This window comes from Phaseolus vulgaris, chromosome 3, assembly GCF_051622355.1.
Source record: "Phaseolus vulgaris cultivar YP4 chromosome 3, ASM5162235v1, whole genome shotgun sequence".
In the NCBI taxonomy this organism is placed as follows: domain Eukaryota; kingdom Viridiplantae; phylum Streptophyta; class Magnoliopsida; order Fabales; family Fabaceae; genus Phaseolus; species Phaseolus vulgaris.
In genome coordinates, this window is record NC_143500.1 from 33,633,171 (window position 1) to 33,654,428 (window position 21,258).

The 21,258-nt window shown below is 33.0% G+C and overlaps 1 protein-coding gene across 1 annotated transcript; it reads left to right on the forward strand.

The window, feature by feature from the left end:
- The first annotated feature begins 8,060 nt into the window (after positions 1-8,060).
- On the forward strand, positions 8,061-19,559 carry LOC137807133 (Phosphoinositide phosphatase family protein). Its single transcript, XM_068607604.1, has 16 exons — positions 8,061-8,975; positions 9,835-10,039; positions 10,120-10,282; positions 10,891-11,113; positions 11,228-11,304; positions 12,154-12,341; positions 12,461-12,558; positions 13,142-13,275; positions 13,363-13,491; positions 13,678-14,038; positions 15,568-15,689; positions 16,133-16,234; positions 17,271-17,462; positions 17,896-18,072; positions 18,265-18,379; positions 18,933-19,559. The coding sequence occupies exons 1-16, from the start codon at positions 8,859-8,861 to the stop codon at positions 19,047-19,049; spliced, it is 2,520 nt and encodes an 839-aa protein (XP_068463705.1). The 5' UTR covers positions 8,061-8,858; the 3' UTR covers positions 19,050-19,559.
- Positions 19,560-21,258: the final 1,699 nt, after the last annotated feature.

Consider the following 21,258-nt stretch of genomic DNA (forward strand, 5'->3'; position numbering starts at 1 on the left):
TAGACATGACGAACCATCCTTCTTCTTCACTAATAGCACTGGAGCTCCCCATGGAGAAACACTAGGTCGAATGAATTGCTTCTCCAATAAGTCTTCTAGTTGTTTCTTCAATTCAGCTAACTCTGCTGGTGTCATTCGGTATGGAGAAATTGACACTGGGCCTGCTCCAGGAATCAAGTCTATTGCAAACTTTATCTCACTTTTAGGTGGAAGTCCAGGAATCTCATCAGGAAATACATCCATAAACTACTGAACTACAAATATATCTTTATGTACTTTATCACTAACTATAGAACAAGCCAAGAGCATAAAACATTTTGTACCTTCTTGTATCTCTCTCTCAAACTGATGAGCTGAGATAACCTGCATTCCTTCTAATTTAGGGAAAATTAACTTCTTCTGAGCATAATCTATAAGGATATGATTAGCAGACAACCAATCCATTCCCAATATAACCTCCAAATCTTTTAGAGGTATACAAAATCATGTTGGTCTTGTATTTCTGCCCATCTATAACCACTGGACACTCAACACACATGGAAGAAGTTACTATAATACCTTCTGTTGGTGTAGATACCACCAACTCAAATTATAATTCTCGGATTGGCAACTTAAGTTTCTTAGCACAATCAAAAGATATAAAAGAATGGGTTGTCCCAGAATCAAACAATACAAATAACTGTGTTCCAAGGATAGAACAAATACCTCTAACAAGGCTATCAGAGTGTGAAGCTTCAGCTCCACTAATAGCAAAAACTCTGCCAGCAGCTTTGGGTTTTTGATTATTATTTTGTTGTACTTGCTGCACTCCGCCAGAATTTGGAGCTCCCAATTGGACACGACAGTCTTTTGTTGCATGATCATACCTGTGACATCTATCACATGTCACATTTGACACTGGATAAGGGCAAAATCTAACAACATGTGGCCCACCGCATCTAAAACATCTGAAACTAGGTGGTGATTAAGAACTGGGTCTTCCGCTGCTATAAGATTGAGGTCTGAAATAAGGTTTCTTTTTATCTTCATATTTAGTTATTGATCCTGCCTGTTGACCAGAACGCTGGAGCTTTGCCTCGTCAAACTTGGATCGACGTGTGCACCGTGTCAGCCTCCGTCCTTTCACCGCGATCCACCTCAAGAACTTGCAAAAGAACAGAACGGCGCCGCTGCGGCCGATCACGCTCCGACGCCCAAGTCAGTGACTGAACCACCAATTACTAAGAGTAACACTCAAGAACTCTCGAGGAACCGTGCAATGTTCTCTCTTAGTATACTCAAGACTCGCAAGCGTAAAGAAGACAATCTGAACGTGCGTACCTCAGAAGTTCGTTGGAAACTCTTATATACCTGGACACTTTCTCTCTCCTGGCAGTTACACATCTGGACACGTGGCTCGCATCCAGCTGTACACGTGCCATCATCTGGAGCATCCTTGACTTGGGCGCTACTTCTGACTCTTCTTTGGCTAAGTTACTTATGCATGATGCTACTCAGTGCATAGTTGCCTTGGAGCGTGATCTCTTCTGGATGGCGAGTTTGGGTGCCTTCGTACACACCTTACCTGTGGTCTCGCCGGCCGCCTTCATGATCTGCAGCACCTGCTTCACCGTATATGCTCAAGTAAGCTGTCCCCCGACCTCATCCTCTGGCCAGCTGGGAAATGTCTATCTGCCTTCATCTCCGACGATGTCCGTGTTTCGGCGATCTCTAATCACTTGGTCGCCTGGGTTTACATCTGGCGACTTCATCTTTAACCCGGTGACCGCCGGTTTTGGTGTGCTGGAGATCAGAGCACGCCGACTTAATAACTGGCGACTACACGAGCCCCCCGATTTCCTTCCCTTCTGCCAACCAGGCGTCCCATCAACACGCCTATACAGTAGCTTGATGCCACGTCATCATTCCCGACTACCAGGGCGGTACAGTTATGCTTTTAGAAGGTCCTCCCACTTGAGGTTTAGCAAGTCTGCTACTAATTTTCAAACTCTCCACTACTTTTGCTTTCTCCACTAAAGCAGGGAAATCGCTAATGGACATAAGAATCACCACTTCTTTAAGTTCTTGCTTCAATCCAAACTCAAATTTTCTACATCTCCAAGCCTCAGTCATGGTTTGGGTGTATAATCCAGCTAGGTGTTTGAACCTAGTGGCATATTCAGTGACTGAAAGATTTCTTTGTTCCAGCTGCATGAATTCAATTTCTTTTGACTATCAGGAAAATACTCCCCAGGAATCTTACTTTGAAGTTCTCCCAAGTGGCATTTTCTCCTTTGTCTTCCATCATTTGCTTCATGCCTATCCACCAAAACTCAGCTTCTTCAATAAGCATATAGATGACATAAGATAACTTTCTCTTTTAAGGGCATTGAATAGCTTCAAAGATTCTTTCTATGTCTCTTACCCACTGGTCTGCTTCATTTGGATTTACCTTCCCATTAAACTTGGATGGATTGTATCTTAGAAAATCCTCCAGACTAAAGGTATGGGGCTGTTGATGAAGCTGAGATGCTTCAGCTGCTAATCTAGTAGTTTCTAATTGATGAAGGGCGGCTTGATATTGCTGTGCCATAGTAGCACTCTGTTGTTGCAAGGCTGTTGCCATCATCTTTATTGCCCGAGCTAAGTTGGGCATATCTACTAGTGGAGGAGGAGTAGGTGGTCTACGTGCCATCTACTAAGCACATAAAGAATTGGATTAGAAATTACTAAAAATTTCCAGCTACATCTTTAAGACAAATTAACTTAAAAGAAATAATCACACAAAATAGATACAAGACCAATCAAGACTTATCTCTAAAATGTATTCTAGTTACTAAGAATTAAGATAGAAAATAATCTTGATCTAGTCATGAGTGTGCACCCTCACCACTCTATCAAGATTCTTTTCATTCTTAATACTTTCATCTTTATTCATAACAATTAACTTGACTCGAACACAAACAAGATTTCAAGAAAAACAACTTTGTCAAACATATTATTAGAAACTTTTAACTAAGTCTTGAGGCTAGACTTAAACAAAAATCTACACGCAGGAGAAACAAAATAAACCCAATACCCTCAGGTTATCATAAGGATGAACCGCTCTGATACCATTAAATGTAACACCCCATAATTTACATATAACTATTACAATAAAAGTTCTACCAGTTTCTATACAAACTTGGAGTTTCTCAAAACATTCCTAATACATGATTAGGACTTATAGAAATACAAATATTTACATATCCACAACTCAAAATAAGACTCTGAAACCTCTAAGGCTCTCTTGCACCTGTATGGTCATATGCTCGTGTACATAGTACAATCATCGCAGTTCAAACTCAACAAGAAAATTAAGGGTAAGCTAGTGGAAATAGAATTTTATAATATACACACTTAAATCCAAAGAGAAAACCAAATTACATGATCAATTTCTCAAATTATTCAATTTTCTTCAAATCTCAACAATAAAACAATCACATAGATCTCACATGGATCTACACATCCAGAATATTCAACAAACAACATCTTCCGGAAGACCCGTATTAAGTAAGTCCTACCAGAGACTAACACCTGATCCAAAGATTACCAGCGAATCCAACATAAAGGATCAGGGTAAGTTCAATACAACTCAACCCGTGCATCTCATATGTCACGGTGTGCATGAACTCCCCCATCAGCTTCTCACCACCTGATATCTTAGTCTATGTGACTTAGATCATCAGTGAAGCTCGGAGATCTCTGTTACCACATAGACATCAATACTTAATACACAGCAAACATCAGTCCATACATTATCCCAAATGTATGAATTCAATTCCATACCATTCCGTCATACAATATCATTCAAAAAGTGATCCACAATATTCAAAAGTCTATTTGACATTAAAAAAAACAACACTTTAATACTAAATCATCAAAACCTAATATTTCCACAAATTTAAATAATATAAACAAACAACCCAATATATATAACACACAACATCCCTGCAAGAAAAATTGAATATTGGGACCACGTCCCTTCCGCATTCAGATCTTCTATCCTAGGGTGCTATTAAAAATTAAATTTAGCTTCCCTTACCTCAATTGCTTGCTTTCCAAGCAACTTTTAGAATTTTATTCCCCACAGTCTGGATAAGCTTCAAGATTTACGGGCCTAATGCAAGTTATCCAAATAGAACAAAAATTCAGTATATAGTAGAATTAGTTGAGAGTATTAAACTTCTCAACTGACCCCACCAAGATTGATGATTAAATCCTAAGGAAAAAAGAGAATAAAGATATTTAGAATAAAAATGAACTTATTCTGTTTACAAATCTGATCAGGTAAAAATGTTCCTTAACTCCTCAGCTACAGCGTGGTATGATCAGATTTTAAAATAAATGAAGTTTGGGAGAGAAAATTAGGAGAGAGGGAGAGTAAAGAATATGGAGAGAGAGAAAGAAGAGAAATCAAAGAAAAATGGTACTGTGGTGGGAAAAATGTTTTTGTTGGTTTTTTTAAAAAGGCACGCTCTTACACATTTGATTGAAAAAACTATTTTAATTCTTTATCCTTTAATATTTTGTTTATTGTGTTAAGTCAATATTACATGTTTCTCATTATAAGTAAAGAAATGATATAGAAGAAGAAATTATGTTTCATTTATCTTATTTTATAAAATACTTTAATTATATTTGACATCGGACATATATTATTTATTTATTTTGGTTTTAATAATGTTTGAAGTTTATTTATATTTTAGTATGAAGAACATATTAGTGTTTTTTTGTTTGTTTGAAACCTTATATTTTTTTTTAGTATGTTTTATGTTTTATTTTTATATTTGATTATTTATTAGAAAGAAAGGAAGAAGGTGTGAGAAAGTGTATATTAATATTAATTATGGTAATTTGTTATGATCTGAAACATCTTCATCCATGACTTTGACACTCTGTAATCTCACCACTCTTCACGCTTTCCTTGTTTATCTTTCATTTAACATATATGTTCTTTATGGCATGTTAGGTTAAGTTTTTCAATAATTGGATCTCAAATTCTAGGTCTACGCAATCGCATTCTCACGTTCCTCATATATATATATATATATATATATATATATATATATATATATATATATATTTTATTTTATTTTTTAATTGAGAGAATAATAATTCGAATAGGAAATTAGTTTAGAAAATTACAACCTTAGTATTTTCAACTCCATTTCGTGATACAGGGCTTGCATTGGACGATAGTGACTTTGATTTTTTTTTATTCTTTTTAAGTGAAAAAATTATTTATATATTTGAAATAAAAAATTATCTATATCTCATTTTTTTTTATATTTAATGAGTATGAATTTATTGTTTCATATAATTTTTATGATAAAATGGATTACTCACACTCATACCTAGATATATATTTTAAATATTAATTACATAATTTTTTATTAAAAAAACATCATATTATTAAATTTTTAATGTTAAAACGATATACATTTTGTTCTTTAATCTAAATATAAAGAAAAAGTATAAAATTATATAAACAAAAAGGTATTAGATAACAATAAAAAATCAAATAATTATAGAAAAAATAGAAATAATTAAATAAATAATCTAAAAATAAATTACGAAACTAAAAAATAAATTAACAAAAACATTTATGTTACCTAATAAATTAAAGTTACTTTAATAATTTTTAATAATTTAAGTCAAATATATATATGAGGACGATAATAAATATTGAAAAAAATAAAAAACAAAAATAAAACAATTATTTAAATAATCATTATCATTATTGTATTCAATTTAAAAAAAACAAATATTATCCATATTTATATTTATACAAAATCAATATATAATTTTTTTCATTGAGAAAATCTAAACAATACCAAAAAAACGAATTCATTACCCTCATTTCATCAATCACAATTGCAATATGATCAACCATTAGGTCAATTCCTTGATTTTTTCTTTTAATGTTCAAACGTGTGAAACAAATTAACTTCACTTTATTAGGCCTTTTATCTTACTTTTCCAATATTATATGTATTTTCACATCCCTTTTGTTTCTCAGTTTTGTTTTATATTCTGGTGAATTCACCCATGTGTATTCATTCATAACTCAATAATACTCAACATTCAACATTTCTACGAAACAATTTCCTAATTCCACGTGATTACAAGTTCTAGATGACTTGACTTTCTCGATTAGAATATTCCTAAACTCTCTATGAATTCAATCATTCAATATTGCCAAAACTTGGTTTAACAATAAAAAATAAACTCATTTGTCATACAAATTTATTTTTTTTACTACTTATTCATCGAATAGCTATAATTTTAATTAATATTTATTTTTCATCAACACTAAATATATTAAAATATTTAAAATTAATATTAAAACTTTCATCTGTACTAAATATAACACACAACACAAATTCTAACCATCAAGTGTCATAATTCTTCAAATGGATTTCCTACGCCAGCACACCTTGGTACAATTCTATGACCAATAAAATATTTATAATTAATAAACAAAATGAATTGTCTAAGGATATTGTTCAGAATTTCATTTACACTACATACGTGTATATAGAAAATATTTGATTAAAAATGAGAATATATTAAAAAAGGAAACTTTTTCTAACATTTGGAAAATACAATGAATCGTCTTAATATAACAAAATATTTATCAATAATAAAAATATTCTGTCTTTTATAATTTTTTTTAAGTAATTTTGCAATCCCTTTCAATATTTAAATTCAATATTTCTTATAAATATTTTAAGTTCAATCAGTTTATGACACATTATTCTTAATAGAGGAAATAATTAATGAGAGTTTTAAATTTTAAAAGAAGAGTTTTAAAGAATTTTTCAAAAAAAAAACTATCTCATAAAGAAAACCTCAGACAATTCGATGATAAATTATCACAATTTAATCTTTATATCTGTAATGATGACATGTATTATTGAAAAGTCCATTAATCATAATGTATTAAGACATTTTCTGTAATCAAGAAAAATAAAAAAGTAAAAAAACCTTAATTGAAAACAAGAGATTTTTTTTAAGATAATAATAATAATAATGTAGAATCTAAATCTAAAGAATAATGTAAATATCTCTTAACAATAATGTAAATCAGATTTTATATTTCGGGAAGTAATACCAATAACAATTATCCGTGTATAAAAAAATATGAAAACAAGTGGAAACGCGTGTATTTTGTTACTTAACAAAAAAACAGTTATAGCTAGCGCTACAATTGCCACAACGGTTGAAAATGAAATCAATAAAAAAAATCTAATCAATCAAAATCGAATTTTATTTGAATCTTTAAAAATAATTTTGTTTCTTCGATCAAAAGATTTAATTTAAATTTTAAATTAAAAATCAATTACTAAACCAAATTAGTTACTTATTATAGATTTAAAGTTAATTAGAGAAAGTGTTTTTATAATATAATTATATTTGTTAAAATACATGAACAAATTTATATTATTATTTTTAATTACGAGATCAAGTTATTTATTTGTAAATAAAAAAATTCAAAAAATAATATACCTCTTTATTTAATATTACAGCATATTTAATAATTTTGTATGTAAATTTATTTTAACAAATTTACAGTAACAATTAAATTAAGTTATAATGTATAAATTTTGTTTGATTCCAATTTGATGTGAAATTAAAATCTATTTCTATGTTTGATTTTGAAAAAATCTTAATAAAACAAAACTAAATCTAGTGACGACCTTATAAACAATTACCTTAAACATTATGATAATAAAGGTAAATTGTATAAAATGATATGAATTATATTATATGTGTTGATAGAAAAATAATTTGTAGAAAAAGAGAAAGATTATTGTAATGCCGTCCTGCAGAATGATTAAAGTTGAAAATTGATTTTCTCTTGCATCTTCTGGATCAACCTGTATCCATCACCAACTAATTTTAGATGCCACGTTTCACATCTACGTCACTAGTTGAATAATAATAATAGTAATAAATAATAATAAAAATAATTTTTATTATTTTTGCAATGCACATGGTTATTTTGTATGAATAAATATGAAGAGTAATAATTTTACAGAGTGGTATTTTCCAATTTTGAGTGTGTGGACGGAGAATTCACACATCAAATATGGATTTATTTATTTAAATTTGTCGTTGTGGTTTTGATTTGTTCTTTGGATCTCAGCCTTCATATTCATCCTCTCCCTTTCATCTTCATCGCCAGAGAAATCAATCAAACTTTTTAAATCAAAATTAAAACTATATATACATTTTTTATAAAAAAATAAATTCAATCAATAATTAGCAGCTCTTGTTCCTGCACCCGTGGTTCCAACCTTTTTGTTCTCGAACCTCCCAAATCTTCTTCCTTCTCTTCAATTTTCCCCCACTTTTCTCTGCTCGATCTTCTCATCGTGTCTCGTTCGTGTAAAGATTCCGTTTTCAAAATACCCACATGCTGTGATTCCCTGTGCGCGACTGCACCAGCGCGTATTCGGTTGAAAGAAGTTTCGATTTTTGTTAGTGGGGTGGCGATTTTTCGATCTGGGTGTGTTGAGGGTGGAGTGAGGAATAGTGGGTTGTTGTTGATTTACGGCAGAGAGGGAGATGGAGAGAGAGAGGTGAAGGCAGTGATGGTGGTTGTGGGTGGAGCTGAAAGGATGGAGAGGGATCAATAATTTGGAATCTGTTTTGGGAAATAATGCTGTATCTGAAGCAGCCTAGAGTTCAGGATACGAATTTGGATTTTTTGGTTGTGGGCTTTTTGCATTGTGCTGATTCTGAATTTTGGTGATTTGTGTGGCTCTTTGCATGCCATTTGGTGGTTTCCCTGAGCCGGAGGCTCGGGGGATCTGAGTGTTACAGAGAAAGTCATGGCATCGTCAGAGAATGAACCTTGTCAGTCTCCTTCTGCCTCTGACCAAACCCTTCCTCCTCCTCCTCCTGCCAATGTCTGTATACAGAAATTTAGGCTATATGAGACTCGATCGGTAATGCCCTCTTCTTCCTCTTTCCACTGTTTTGCAACTGTTGTTTTAGTTTCCTGTCTACTTGGGGATCTCTTTGATTTTGTAACGCGATTTGTTTGTTCTGTGTTGTGGTAAATAGAAAATATTCTGCCTTTGTGCATAATTTTAATCTTCACTATAGATCAAAAGTATAATATATGCACTTGTTTCTTGTTTATATAGCGTTGTGTGTGTATGTATATATGTAACGGTTTTAGCGCATTTATTACCTAGTTATGCATCATTGCCTCAAAGCTGGCTACTCGGCGTTTATTTTGAAATTTTAATGTTTTTAGAAGAGACTGGACCGGCTAGTCATCCAATGTGTTGGATTCTTGCTTGATGATAGACTTCAATTTATGTCTGTTTAGAACTTCCTTTCATTCATTGTTTTGTGACATAAGAATTAGTTTCGCCAAGCAGAAAGAACATCCTTACTTGATTGTCTTATTCCATATTTTGGTGAAGTTCTAATTCTATTCCTACTTTAATATTCTTATATGTATCAATTTTACTTGTGAAATGGACGGGGATGGAATATTTATGCCTTTGCATGTGAGCATCTGTGTGGATGTTACATGTTTCCTTTTATTTTACCTTCAAGTGGGACATGTCATTTACCTTAAATTTGAAAGTGGCTTGTCTCCTGCCTCACATCATGCTTTAGACGCTTGGATGTATGAATTATCATCCCTGTGTAATCTAATGTGTATATTAAGCTTGGGAGATCCCATTTGAGAAAATTGAGTTATAAAATTCGATGAGTTGCTGGCGTTGCAATGTCTATCGTGTCTTTCTTATATTTAAAATATTTAACTTCTGCATTTATTTTGTACCACAGAACTTTTACATGATAGGAAGGGACAAGAGCAGGACATACTGGAGAGTACTAAAGATTGACCGTCTAGATCCTTCTGAACTAAACTTACGTGAAGATTCCACCACATATACAGAAAGTGAATGTTCTGATCTTTTGAGACGGATACATGAGGGTAACAAGTCAACAGGTGGACTTAAATTTGTTACAACTTGTTACGGAATTGTAGGTATGTAAATTCTATTGTCTAGTCTATCTGCCTGTTGACCAATTATTAGTTATTATCTTCATACACTATTCTGGTTTTAGGGTTCATCAAATTTTTGGGACCTTACTACATGGTGCTTATCACAAAAAGAAGGCAAATTGGTGCAATCTGTGGTCATACAGTATATGCTGTCTCGAAGAGTGAGATGATTCCATTGCCATATTCGTCAGTTCGACTTAACATCAATGATAAAAATGAAAACAGGTTACTGTCTTGCATATTATATGTTATAGCTCAAATGGTGCAATCCGTGGTCATACATATGCTGTCAAACTCATCATGAAAAACCTTATTTTTTTGACCCAACTGATGCTAAGCTTCTATTTTCATATTATATATTTATATAAATATTTATCTGCTTCTTTTCATTTCAAATGCTGATATTTTTCAACTGTTTCCTTTAATTATGCAAAACAAGAAAAATACTGTTGTTTTGCTTAAATTACTTGGTTTGTAATGGTCTTTCACTTTCTACCCTATTCCCAATTTTTAAATGATTTGACTTCTTCTTTATTTATTAGCACTTAAATTTAGTGGGAAAATCTATTGTTAAAATTACATGATTACATCCCTTCTGTTTGACTCAAATATAAATGTTGCATGTTAAAGAATCAGACTGATTTTTTTGAGGAGAACCTAATTTTGACTAGACTTTGTTGTGATATTTTATTGTCATTTAGAAATGCTTTGGTTCCTATTATTCGTTCCATCTTTGAATTTGAAAATAGATTGTTGTCATTATGCCAAAATTTTGTTGTTGTATATGCTTTATTAGGTTCTTTTATTAATTATATTTTTCATTGAATTTTTAGGTACAAGAGGCTCTTATGCATGGTCGACCTTACAAAGGACTTTTTTTTCAGCTACTCATATCACATCATGCGTAGTCTACAGAGGAACATCTGTGAGAATGAGACAGGCCATGTTCTTTATGAGACCATGTTTGTTTGGAATGAGTTCTTAACAAGGGGAATTAGGAATCACCTCCAAAATACTATTTGGACAGTTGCACTAGTTTATGGTTTTTTTAAACAGGTAAAGATAAGTTACACATTGGATACTGCATTCATTGATTGATTATAAGTATCTGGTTCCTGCTTAATGCAAGCTAGTTTGTCATCCTGATCTTTAATATCTGGCATCTATTAGGATACACTCATGATATCTGGACGGGAGTTCATACTTACACTAATTGCAAGACGATCACGTCATTATGCTGGCACTAGGTTTGTTAATTTCATCACATCTTATTTCCAGACTCATTAATCCATTGAATCATTTTTCCTTGTGATTATATGCTGTGTAGCGTTCAATTGGTATCTGGTTCTATAATTTGACTGTCTGCAAACTTAGCTAGTCAGTCTATTAAGTGGCTCCCCTGATTATTATATTCTTGTGCTGAGAATTTCATTCATATACAGTTATACTCTGGTCATTTTTTCATTAGTTTTTAGTTGTTTTAACTTGTCACTTTGTCTAGTTTGAATAATAAATGAGTGTACTATTGGGGATGTTGTATGGAATAATCTATCTTTCATGCTATATGGTGGTTTGTGTCTCAGTTTTTCATTTGGGTAAAAGATGTTAAAATTATTAAGGTGCCTCTGTCCAAGTATTGCAGTGTGGGAGAGTGGGTTGGTCTTCCTGTGGGATTATGCTTGATTGTGACTGGAAATTTCCTGAGGAAATTTGAACTTTGCACCGCTTTCTTTATATTGACAATTTATTTGTTACCCACCACTGTAAGACTTGTTCTCCCTACACTGTCCCTCAAGTCCATGGCCTAGCCCAATTGTGACTTGCCATTAAAAAGAAAAGTGAGGTACCTGACTAAAATAAATCTTTTTTAGTATATTAATTTTTTGCTAGCAACACAAATTTGATCGTTGGTAAAAATGTGAAATGTGAGATTTTATGGCATGGTAAGAAAATATAACTTAGAAAGAAGCAGCAGAGTGCAAGCAATAAAATCTTGAATTTTGAACAATAGATGATATGCTAGGAAGGATGGTTATGTATTTGCAATAATTATGTGTACAATTTCATGGCTTCACTTGTATGATTATCATGTCTAGGTATTTGAGGCGAGGTGTTAATGAGAAAGGCAGAGTAGCCAATGATGTTGAGACAGAACAAATGGTCTTTGAGGATGTTCCAGAAGGTTTTCCCATCCAAATAAGCTCTATCATCCAGAACCGTGGTTCAATCCCCCTTTTCTGGTCACAGGAAACTTCAAAACTAAATATCAAACCAGATATTATATGTATGTTGTCTTCCCATTTCACCAATATTGTGACACTAGCAGACTTATCTTTCTCTTATATTCTCTTTGATGCGGAGTTATGCATATGTTTGCTTATTTAGTCTCCTATTTTTCTCCAGTGTCTAAGAGGGATCAAAATTATAAAGCCACTAGACTTCACTTTGAAAACCTCGTCAAAAGATATGGGAATCCCATAATTATTTTGAATTTGATAAAGGTAATCTTCTTTTTCTTTTTTTTTGTTGGGAAATGAATTCAATCCCCCACCCCCCATCCCCCTCATTTATTACATGTCATCATCTAAACTCCCCGAACATTAATTTTTCTTGTATCTTGGTTGTGTTGGCACAGATTGATGCTGTAATTGGCTATGTCTTGACTAGTTTTATATTTATATTTTGACGATGATGTGGAATTTCTGTTGATGGACTGTACTCTCTTATGTTGATTTGTTAGAATATCTGCATTTAGAGGAAGAGAATGATGCATGATAGATTACAATGAATAATGTTATTTGTAAAGTTTTGTTCCCTTCTTTTAGCTACCTCATGTAGTACGGTAAGACTTTGTTGTTGTTCCCTTATTTAATTAGGATCAGGAGGAGTCCAGTATTTGTATAAACAGGACTAATGTGTTGGTATTTAGTATGACATCATGGTACACTTAGCAATTCAATATTGTATTATTTTTAGTTTGTATTCCCAACTTTTCTTCTCCTTACCTAAATCTTATAACTTCGAATGTATCTTTTTTGTGAAAAGAATTAGTGAGTGATAAGTTTATTTTTTATAAATGATCAGACCCATGAGAAGAAGCCTCGTGAGTCCATACTACGGGCAGAGTTTGCTAATGCTATAGATTTCATTAATAAAGATTTATCCGAGGAGAACAGGCTTAGGTTCCTTCATTGGGATCTGCACAAACATTTTCAGAGGTTGGTTTTTTTATTATATATTTTCATCCTTGTTGTCAAATTACTGTGTTTGGGATTATTCTGATTTACCTTATATTTCACTTCCAGCAAAACTACAAATGTCTTGCAGCTTCTCGGTAAAGTGGCTGCATATGCATTGACGTTAACAGGCTTTTTCTATTGCCAAGCAGCACCGACATTGAGACTCGAAGAATCTCTAAATTGGCCGACTACAGAGTAAGTTTTTCTTTTGATTCTAATCTTCAATCACCAATAAGATATCTTTAAATAAGAACAACGATAAGACTTCGGGAAAGAATAAACCAAGCATATAAAATCAGTTAATGCTCGATGGAGGAGAGGAAATACCTAAATTTCCTCCACAGGCTTTTTTGTTTACTCAATGTTATGTTTTGCGTGCAGAAATGTTAAGGCAACCTATTCACCTACTAGACTAGTCAATGATGACAACGAGGATGCTAATAATTTAGAAAGGAAACCAAGTGAAGGAAACAATGATGTCATTGAAACTCATTCTACCAAACCTCCCAAGTTGCAGAAGGGGGTGCTCAGAACCAACTGCATTGACTGTTTGGATCGCACAAATGTTGCACAATATGCATATGGGTTGGCTGCTCTTGGCCACCAACTCCATGCTGTGGGTGTTATTGACCACCCAAAAATTGATCTTGATGATCCTGTAGCTGATGATTTAATGGGTTTTTATGAGCGGATGGGTGATACTCTTGCTCATCAGTATGGTGGTTCGGCAGCGCACAATAAGGTGATTGCACTCTGCTGCTTGTCATAATTGCTTCAGTTTGCATATTCTAATGTTGCTTGGGAACTGATATTTTTGCTCCATCGTTTTTCTTTCTTAATTACGTGGTTGAATAGGATTTGTTTTTAATAAATATCATCATTGAGTTTAAACTTTGTGATGCCAAGGTAACCATCAAACTTTTGGTGAACTGGTTGGGCTCAGCTTGTTAATTAATTATTTCAACTTGTAGCAAACGTCTGTAGAGTTAAACAAAGAAACTCAAACTTTGGATTATGCTTAATTATTTGAGTTTAGCCAAAACTTTTAAAGGCTTGACATTAAGGGCTAATGAGTAGCTCGATTATGTATATTTATTTTTTATTGAGTTGTTAGTACACTTGTTTCAAAGTTTAGATTCTATTAGCTAATATTGAATTACATTTGTGCAAAACACTAACTTCTATTTTAATATATGAATCATTTTTATGAGAAAAAAGTTTATACATATTTTCTATTAGTAGATTAGTATTAAAAAAATTTAGATGCTATATTAATAAAGTTGAAAAATAATTTAAGAATTTTTTCATAACATTTGTAAATTAATTAAGTTATAAATGAGCTAAACAAGCCAAACTCAAACTTAATTTTTTTTAACAAGACAAACCTCAAACTTTTAATAAAATTTGATAAATGAGTCAAACTTGAGTCATGGATTTTTTTCTACAAGCCAAGCTCAAGCTTCAAGATCTCGGCTCAACTAGTTTACATCCCTACACTTGTTATAATTTTATTTTTTATAAGTAGCTTTTTTAGCTTTTTTGTTGGTACTGTGAGAATGGATTGCTCCTTTATTGATTCCAAGCATCATTTATGGAGAAAATTGACAAATATGGCATTATGATTATCAGTAATTATCTAAGATAATTTAGGAAATTAGAGTTGATTTTTCTTCATTCAGAATGTGTTCCTGATGGGCTGGTAAATCTTTAGATGATTATTCATTTATTGCCTGTGCTATTCGATTGACTTAGCTAAGAAACATTAGAATATTAATTTTGCCAATTCCTTCTCAACAAAAATATTCTTGAACATGTGATAGCAATCCTCTAGATTAGCCAAACACTTTCTCAATAATTCTTTTGATTTTTGTTTCAAATTGCCAACTCTTTAGTTGTATGACTTCAACAACAGAAAAGAAAGCGGACAAGCTTTTTAATTGAAGCTATATGAACCCAATCAGGATCCCAAAATTCAATGCAAGTGTAGCTAAACCAAAAGTTATAGGAAAGTTTAGTTACAATCTATGAATGAACTGAATGAGAAAATGAGAATGGGAGGTCCGTTCAAGTTCTACTTCAACCTAATGGGCTGGTAAATCTTAGATGATTATTCATTTCTTGCATGTGCTATTCTATTGACTTAGCTGTTAAATTGGCTGAGTAACAGTGGTCATAGAGGGTTTTCTGTCCTGTTATATCTTCGCTATACATTGGTATAACATTTTCTTATACTTTTCTGATGGTCGTTTTCTATAACTTTTTTTGGTGTAGATTTTCTCTGAGAGGAGGGGTCAGTGGAGAGCTGCAACACAGTCTCAAGAGTTTTTTAGGACTCTTCAGCGCTATTACAGCAATGCATACATGGATGCTATGAAACAGGATGCAATTAATGTGTATGTGCTACAGTCATGCATTTTCTTATTATTTTTACATGCCAACAAGTTATATTATTTCTATTGTTTGGATTATAGCATGTCTGCTATCTGGTTTGTTTGTTTTTTCTGTTCTGTCTCAATCACTTCATTTAATAGGGAGATTTTGTTTTGGACAAGAGAGTTATTTTAAATGAGAAAAAGAATAACAGATAGATTAGGAATCCTCCTCAGATATTGCAAAAGCAAAAACAAAACAGGGAAAAAGCATGTTGCATGACTTTCTGTCCTCTGGCATTGTTGCAGCTTTTGTGATATTTTTAGTGGCAGTTTTCACTTTTGTGATATTTTTAGTGGCAGCTTTCACTTTTGTGATGTATCATACCTTTGTAAAGATGTCTTCGTAATTTTCACTTAAGCTCCTCTTCTAATCATAAGTTGATCATTCTATATACTGGGTGCAGATTTCTGGGGCATTTTCAGCCACAACAGGGTAAGCCTGCTCTATGGGAGTTGGATTCAGATCAGCTCTATGATACAGCAAGACATGGAGAGGATGATGCAAGGTATTTGAATGTAATTTCTGTAATAGAATGCCATGTGTTTCCTAACCTTGTATGAATTGGTCCTGGCTGGAAGATCTTGCTTTTGGGGGTTTTCTCTCAGGAGCTTCCATAGCCCACTTTCCCCTTACACAATTTTCATATCAATTTATAAAACATGACACTCTTGTGGACACTTTGATAAGACAATCTAAATAAAAGTTGATGCAGATTAAAAAGGACAAGGTTTAAATTGTTACATTCATGAGATATTGGGAGTGAGCACCAAAGAAACAAAAAATAAATAAAATATTGCGAGAGGACAGGGTGACGAGATGTGGTACATAGCTAATAGAGAGGGACCATCTTTCCGATAATTGGCAAGGGGATATGAAAGATAATTATTTGTTATTAAAAAAGTCCGAGTCATCCCCTAAACCCATTACAACACTGAAGACTGATCTGTCAAATCCTAAACAATCATAATTTAAAAACAGAATCACTAAAACAAGGATCTAAAATATTCAAATTGACTAAGATGATAGACCTAAAAAACTAAAATAACAGAATAGATAAATTACAATATTGATTTGTCACACATTATTCACGTGATTTGCAACACTTCAACAAACTGTATCATCAGAAAACTCCTCCAACTACAGGGAGGCTACTCCAAACAGATAAATTTATTAGAGTAATTCCCTTGCAACAAATCTCTCGACTATAAATAAATGATGAAGCACTAAGGTTCTGAATTTTGAATTTGAGAGGAAGAGGACTACAGGGATTGAAGACTAGTTGCAGAAAAGTGGTGAGGCTAGAGAGTAACGAAATCGTTGATTCTCCAACCAAAGTCATCTGTTGCACAGAGTATTGATGAAATCATATTTACTTTCTGCTTCTCTCAACTAATATGCACGTTAGGTCTGCCCTAGTAATCAATTTGTTGGTATTTCATGATCATTTAGGCTTGCTGTGAATATAATCATAACTTGAAGCATGTGCATTGAAAATGCTGGTCTATATAGCTAATATGATAACTGTGAAATGGGTTTTTTAGGTCATTTATTAAAAGATCCTTCTCAGATGGGAACATTCTTACTGAAAGTTCTACACCAATGTCAGCCCCAAATGCCAGGCACGTAAAATTCCCAAGCCAATGCTTGTCAGATCGATTAGAAGATGGAGGCAAGGATCTTTGCGAGTCATCACCTGAAATATCTACTACTGAGAGTGACATCTCATTTTCAAGGTTTGTGTCCTGTATTAAAATGAACTTAACTGTAGTCTGTTTTAAGCTATACGGTAGGAAATAGATAATTAGTATCCCATTTTACACTGTCTCTCTTAGTTGCCTTAATTTAGAATTTTTCATGTCTTTGCATGACAAGACTTTCTGTTTAAGAAATTTTATATCATAAATATTTTCTAGATGTGAAAAAGTTATTCTGTTTGAGATTGTCCTCTTCTTTCTTTAATAAGGGCTGTATTTGTATGTAGAAATGTCCTGTTACACAGTGTGTAAATTTGTAATCTAAAATGTTCAATGAGCTCATATTGTGCTGATACAAATTGGAACTTGTGTTACCTGCTTGCGTGATAGTGTGTTCTGCCATTTGCTTCTTCATTTTCTCCATTTGAGCCTGCATGTGTATAATAATACACAATTCATTTTGTTTGTATAGGTACACTCCTACAATGCCTCGAAGACATCTCTTTGGAGATATGCAAAGAGAGCGTTGTGTTGAAAGTGATCATATTTACTATTCTGATCATGGAGATTCCTTCAGCTGCTCCAACTTTGTTGATCTGGATTGGCTATCTTCTTCAGCAAACTCATGTGAAGAAGAGCCATTTGAGAGGTAACACCTTTTATAGGAACTAAATTTGCTATGCAATTAATTGGTAAATATCACTGTCTCGGTTATACCCTGTTCTTTTTTCTGAAGGTCTACAAAATTTGTCAGTTTCTCTTCTTGTTTCTGGTGTGTTACACATTTGTTTTACACGAAAATGATATTTTTTAGTTTAAAGAAATTTTTTATTGAATGCAGATTATCAATCACTAACTCTCCAATTGCTGGAGTTTCTTCCGAAAATGTTGTCAATGGAATAATGGTAGGAGAAACAACTGCCTCCACAAGTGATTGGGGAGCCTCTAGCCTAAAGGTAACACCCCTTCTGATATAGCATGATATCATTCTTAGAATTTCAGCTGAAGATCTCACTCAACTCCACAAAATTTAGCCTAATAAGTTCTATTTAAGTCATTTCTAGTCAATGTGAGATTAAACATCACCCTTAAGGGTGCAATTAAGGCAGCTCCCAAAGAAGTCGCAACTTAGTAAACTAGGGGTGACAACAATTAAGGCGGATTTTGAACAATCACATTCACAATTTCCTCATTCGTATAGATTCATTGTACTTTAATACCAGTGAACACTATGTAATTAATATATTGAATCCTCTAGTTATACATGCTAGTTTTCATTCACATCATGCAGTATGTAGTTTTTTGGCACGAGTTTGGACCTCATTGTTTTGGTAGAAAAAGTGATAATCACTTTAGGCTATTCTTGGACTACCAAGGGTATTCTTGGGCTATTCTAGGACTATCTGCTAGAGTTTTTATGTCAGTCCAAACTTCCAATAAGTGTATTTGCGTAAATTACTTGGTTTTTATTTCTGATTTCAGACACTAAATTCTATGTAATATTCTCAGGGAAGAGAGCAAACTGAATCCGAGTTATCGTATGCTAATTCACAATCCAACACAGCAGAGGAATTTCCAGATACTTTTGTACAATGGGTGACTTATGGACAGACACTTTGCCATTGAACTTTGCACATGATATCTTGCACTAATATATAATTGACATTTTTTTTGCTTGGTCTAAACATGCTGATTAGAAGAGACTAGAGAGAAGGAACCGGGTAAAGAACAGAACCAGGCATTTGGGTAGGCTTTCTGTGTGTGTGGGTGCTAATCTAAGAAGAATCCTGGGGCCATTCTCGGTATTGACATGCAGCATAATTCTGTTGTCAAAATCTCAATCCAACCCTCGAGGCATAGTAGAAAAAAAAAATAGTGCATAGCAAGTGCTTGTAAAAATTCTTCGGTCTTCTTTTATTTTATGTTGTTGCCTTCTTGGAGTTCAATATTTTCAATTTTCTTTGAGCAGTTATAGTAGGTGCACTTTTTTGTAAATATTATTACCCTGCTTGTGGGAGCTTTACTTTTAGAATTGTAGATAATTGATTCTTTTTAAGTAAACTTTGCTTGTTGTAAGGTGGTGGATTCTACATTGAAGAAGCTGAATAAGTGGTTCACCAATTTTACCGTTTGATATATTTTAAAATCTTCCACATATTAGGTTAAAAAGGAAAAATATTGTTCAACTGTTAAGTATTATCGCTCCAATGGTAGATGGTTGTTGCCCATCTGTGGTCATGGAGAGTCCAATGATACATTAAACTGAGATTTCATTGTCCACGTTGCCATGCCTGCATGGCTCAGTCACTCACAATTATATTCTTAGTCCTTGCAATAATTTTTAAATGATTTATATATTTATTAGGTTAAATAGAGAGAAATGGATAAAATAGAAGTCTCCGTAACTATTTTATTTCAATAAAAATGTATGTTTCTAGATAAAAGATAGTAAGAGCAAATCTGGGAAAAGATGTTTCCAAAATATTTAGTGTTGTTTTAAAGCAACTTTACATTGAGTGTTGATATGGTAATGAAAGTTGCTTAAGAAAAAGTGCAGTTGCTTGTACAACTTGCTTATCATTTTTTTTTCTATTGAAACAAAATGGATTGAATTGTTTGAAGATAATACGACATTATAGGACTCAGGTTTAAACCTTTAATTTGAATGTTGACTAACAATTAAGTATGTTTAAGGCATTAGACAATTGGTTTGTCTCACCACTAGAGCATTTGTAGGCAAAAAAATGATGAAACTTGCATATGATTTCGTCTAATAGGCCTTCAGAAAACATTATGATTTGTTATTCATTATGTTATTCTTTGAGTATATTATATTTCTAACCAGTTTTAAAAGTTGGCTGTTTCTCCCTGCACCCAAACAAATGACTTCCTGCACCCTATCATTCTCAGAAAAGACCATTTTATCCCTTTTAAAAATGCTTTTGGATTACTCTTTCCAGAACATTTCCGGAACATAATTTTCAAAACACATTTTATAAATTTTGGATTTATCATTCTAGAAATTAAAAAAAATGTGTTTAGAAAGAATATTTCAAAATGATTTTTTGCCTTCTCAATTTCCTATTTCGAAAACACATTTTGTTTACAGAATTTCTATTCTGAAAATATCTTATTCCAAAATCATTCAAAATTACCAAGAATAATTCTATATTAGATAGATACAGGGGTACAGGAAGAAAAATATAGGGGTGCAGAAAGAAATACCGTTAAAAATTTGATGGAATTTATTTTCAGAAGACATAAGGACATCTAGAGCAGAGGAAATTAGTCAGGCTTTTACTTTCTACATCCAGATTAACCATTCTACCTTACTTATGGATGATCTGTTCTGAAAATTTTGCTGGAACACACTCGAATGTATGAAATACATTCTCTTCAGAACTCGATAAGATTTTTAGAATAAGATTTCTGAAATAGAAATTTTAGAATGCATAAAGTACATTTACGGAACAAGTTTTTCAAAGACAGGATTTTCAGAACGTATATAATACTTTTTAGAATGTTTTTTGAAATGAAATTTTTGGAATAAGCTTTCTGAAACACATTATGAAAATGTGTTGTGGAAAGAGCTTATTGGAACGAGATTTTTTGCTCTTCTAACTGCAACTTTCTCCTTTTCTTCTGTAAGATGGTGCAAAAGTGGTGGTGGGGTGCAGTGAGAGAGTAGTGGACGGGACAATATGCAATCTTTTGCTAGCTGCATGCATCACTATCATTGCTAACTGCACCCTATTACTAACAAAAAAGACTAAAATATTCTGACAAATGCTTCCTATACCCAATCATTTTTAACCTGCACCCAACATATTCTTTT